Consider the following 4,259-nt stretch of genomic DNA (forward strand, 5'->3'; position numbering starts at 1 on the left):
CGGCGCCCCCGGGGCTGCCCTCGCCTCCCTGCGCTCAGCCCCGGCGCTGCAGGGCTGGGCCTGCGCTGGGCTTGCTCTTCCCCAGCAGCGCGGGGATGCGCACGACCCAGGGGGCCGACAGCGGCCCCCTCAGCGCAGTTCCAGACAAACGCAGCATCGTTAAGGCAGGCGCCACTGGTAGTTTCTCCGTTCCTCCGTCAAGATGTCCCCTTCCTTCCTCCCACAAAATTATGGTCTGCATCTTCTCGCTGCGGGAGCGGTGATGGAGGGGTAGCAGGGAGGGGGCGGCGCCAAGTGATGAGTCAGTGCTGCTGCGCTACTTTGGGGGAAACACGGAAGCTGATGACTGCGCACGTGGTGATGCGGGATGCATGACACATGCGTGTGTAGGAGTGCAGGAGCGGAGGTCCCGCTCCGCGGCCAGACCCTTAGCATAAAAAATACCTCGCATGCTGCACCGCATAGGCATTAGGACGCAGTCTGTAACCCGCAGAAACGCATTAGGGAGACAAGGTATGAAAACTCTTTGCCTCAAAGCTGGGCATATGTGGAAAGGGCACCTTTGATGCGCCATCAACTCAGCGGAAAACAAACAAAAAACCCAAAAACTTAGATTTACCACCAAGAATAGCTAGGGAAAGACTTACCAGTGACCAAGAGCCAGGGCCTGAGCATTCTCATGCTCTCAGCTCTTAAATGCCTGGGTTATGCAGAGATGCGCTCACCTCAGGGCAGACGCCAACTTCTAGGTGAATGTGCAGATAAGAGTAACACCATTAAAGCCGGTTGTCCAGTGGCGGGTTCTCGTTCTTCTGTTAAACCCCACTGCACCCTGCTTCTTCCCAAAAGTATAGTCTGTATTTTGTCTTTTCATCCAGGGGTCTCCAAAGGACGGTTTCACCTCACACTTTGAGATTTTTTTACATGGAATACCAGACCAGCCAGCACCAGTGCCCTAAATGGGCCCACTCACTAATTTATTATCCTAATTATACTTCATAGAAACACTGACACACACAAAAATGTTTAGTACATTTGCAGTGGTGGAAAGGGAGGTGGAAGGGAGCAGGCAGCAATGATAGCTGTAGCTTAATCAGAGATGGGATGGATACCAAACACCACCAGAGACCCAGAGAGAGTGGAAGGAGACCCACAGATGTGGGGACCAGACCGACCTGGGCTGCCCTTCAGCAAGACAGAGACAGTGACATTGATCCGTTACCCCTAAAATGAATTCCAAAGGGCATGTCATTGTTGTGAAAGAAATGGGAGGTTTTTATTCAAATAGATGAAGATTCTATTAGCCATTAAGGACTGCAGACTTCAGCAGCCTGTCCTTAAACTCACCATAAGTCTTTCAAATTCCAAATTCAAGAAATAGTAGAACAGAAACAAGTCAGTTTCCCCAAACCAACGGTTCTCCTAAGTCCTCAAATGTGATGAATGACAACTTTTACCAATATTTTATCCCTCTAGCATCCATGAATGAATGTTGAACCCATTTCTTCTCTTAGACTTTTAAAACTTAGATCACTATAAAATACCCCCTTCTCCCTTCTTCCACCTATTTCTGTTTCCACCATTCTACCTTTCTGTTACCTGTATTCGGTTGCAGTATTTCTGTTAACTCACAGCACCTTCTCCCGCAGCTCATCAGCAGATAACCCAAGGCTTCTGCTGGGCCTGCCTCACCGGTTTCTGCTCCACCTGCTGTCAGCTCCGGGAACTTCACACCCTCATTATGCATCACAATTTCACAATTTTTTGGCCTTGGAAAATCTTTAGATGTGTAGAATCACGTAGGCTTGCTTCATGGAGTCCCACCTCCATGAAGGCCACTGAGGTCCATACTGGCAATGTAAGCTCGCTTTGTGCTGTGTACTCTAATGTTTTATTAAAAAAGAAGGAAAAAAAATGAGTGGCAACTTCTTCCCAGCTCTTTTTGGTGATGGTTTTGCCATTTACTGTCAGTGATGACCTTGGGCAAATGACTTCATCTCATTTTAAATAGCTGTGTAGAGGGAGCCCAGGTTGTGGCATCCACAGCAAGCTCTACCACCAACCCAAATGCCATGTCTCTCTAGGTGTGACTAAAATGCATTGGTGGCTCTGAGGCAGAAAGATTGGCAGTGTCTTTTCATGGGATTTACAGCAGACCCAGCCCCCAAAGGACGGCTAAGTCAGTTCTGTCTCAACAGCAATGAGAGAGAGAAAATGGACAGTGAGATCAGTGACTTGACAGGGCTCTGAGAACACGGTGCATGCTGCCACCATTAATGTGACTATCTTATGGGGGAAGAAACTGATTTGTCAATGGCCGTGTCCTCCGTTCCCAAAAGAGTCTGACACATCAGTAGTGCTCCGCCATTTGTTGCATGAACCTCTAGAGGTGATGTGGAAAAATATTTCCTCTGTTCATTAGATTCTGTTTCCTCTTGTTCCTTTTAGAAGATCAAGTGTATGGTGCTAAAGACATGGTGTTCTTCCCACTCATCTGCCGGGATGCTCTTTAGGGTGCAGTGAATGACCCTTGCAGCCAGTCCTTAGAGAGCTCTGGTGACATAGTCCATAAGGAATTGTGCTGCTAACCCAAAGGTTGGGCCTCTGCGGCAGTTCAAACCCAGTCCACAGAAGGAGGATGGGTAATTGCCCCCTGCAATTTACAGCTGGAGTGTCAGCTGAGTCCACTCCAGCTTGATGGCAATGAGACTGCGCCAGTCTTTATGACTCCCAGCAAATGACAGCTGATGTTACGATGCAAATGAGTTGTGAACCAAGGTGACCAGATAGCTAGTAAATAAGGTACACAGCAGCCTTGTGGAGGTAAAAAACCAAACCCAAACTCACTGCCTTTGAGCTGGATCTGACTCGGTGACCCTCCTTCGGGATTTGGAGGCTGCCAGTCGGCAGACTGCCATCGTTCCCCTGCAGAGCCACGGGTGTTTCTGACAGACCGAGCTGAGCAGCTCTGGATTAGCAGTGTACATTGTCAGACCACGCTGCTCAACTGTGTCAAGTGAGAACTGACTCATAGCTGACCCTCTGACTCATAGCTGACCCTCCAGGGGGTTCTCAGAAGATATTAAATGTATAGGTTATTGAGTCTTTACATGATACGCTTGTTGTGTACCATCAAGTCAGAGCCAACCCACATATGACACCCCCCCCCAGGGGGTTTTCAGAGGATATGAAGTACACGGGGGAATATTATCCATCCTCTCCCACAGAACAGCTGGTGGATTCAAACCATGTGCCTTTTGGGATTCTCCATCAGTGCCAGGCCATGCTCTTCTTAATTGCTTACTATGCATCTGAGAGCTGGCAATGAGTAAAGATGACAGAATTGTTGCCTTTGAGTTGTGGTACTGGAGGAGTACTGAACATACCATGGACTGCTAAGAGAACCAAGAGGTGAGTCCTGAAGAAGGTGAAACTAGGTTTCACCTTGGAGGCCTGGATTTTGAAACTCCATCCGACATACTTTAGGCATAATGTCAGGAAGGCCCAGTCCAAGGACTTCATGTTCAAAGGGTGGAGGGTCCGCCCAGGAGAGGAAGACTCTGGATGGGCTGGATTGACACTGTGACTATGGCAATGGGGGCAAGGTGTGTCAGAGATAATGAGGTTGGCTCAGGACAGGGCAAGTTTAAGAGTTACAGGGTTGCTATGAGTCGTAGTCCACTCAATGGCACTTAAAAAAACTGCACAAGGAGGCTGCCCATCATTCTCCCTTGCAGCTACTTGTGGGTCGGAACCACCAGAGGCACCATTTATGGGTCAGCAGTGCAACTCCTAGAGACTGCACCAGGGCCACACCAAGGTGTATGGAACCCTAACAAGGGGATTGGTCAGTTTTGTAATCCTGCTAGACTTAAAAGAGGGCCAATTCAGAGTTCCTCAGGACCAAGAAAGAGAAGTCTGGTGTAGAGGACTTGTTTGGATCCAGATCCCTGTGCTGAGAGTGTCTTAGAGACTGAGAGCTGTCTACTAAGATGGAGAAAACCAACAATAGAACCAGAAGCCAATGTGGTGGGCTTTCAGGCCCATGGAACATGGTAACAGAGCACCTTTGGATAGGAGGCTTACTAGCGGAGTGCCTCTGAGCACTTACTGGCAGAGCTGAAAGCTTTGTAACATTTGCCTGAGCAGGACAGAGCGAAGGGGCTGAAAGAAACCTACCTACACATACATCCGAGAGGCTTTCCTGATTGAAAAACTGTAACCCTCCTGAGTAAGATCAGTGAGTTCTGTGTGCCAAC

The 4,259-nt window shown here is 48.8% G+C and overlaps 1 protein-coding gene across 1 annotated transcript in view; it reads right to left on the bottom strand.

The window, feature by feature from the left end:
* The window catches only part of P4HTM (prolyl 4-hydroxylase, transmembrane (endoplasmic reticulum)), an 11,924-nt gene extending 11,767 nt beyond the window's left edge, over positions 1 to 157 (bottom strand). Inside the window, exon 1 of the mRNA XM_006893017.1 lies at positions 61 to 157. Coding sequence (XP_006893079.1) covers positions 61 to 157 — 97 coding nt within the window. The remainder of the gene's footprint in view (positions 1 to 60) is intronic.
* Positions 158 to 4,259: the final 4,102 nt, after the last annotated feature.

The sequence above is a fragment of the Elephantulus edwardii genome, unplaced genomic scaffold (genome assembly GCF_000299155.1).
Source record: "Elephantulus edwardii isolate Elephantulus edwardi_28Jun2011 unplaced genomic scaffold, EleEdw1.0 scaffold00121, whole genome shotgun sequence".
In the NCBI taxonomy this organism is placed as follows: domain Eukaryota; kingdom Metazoa; phylum Chordata; class Mammalia; order Macroscelidea; family Macroscelididae; genus Elephantulus; species Elephantulus edwardii.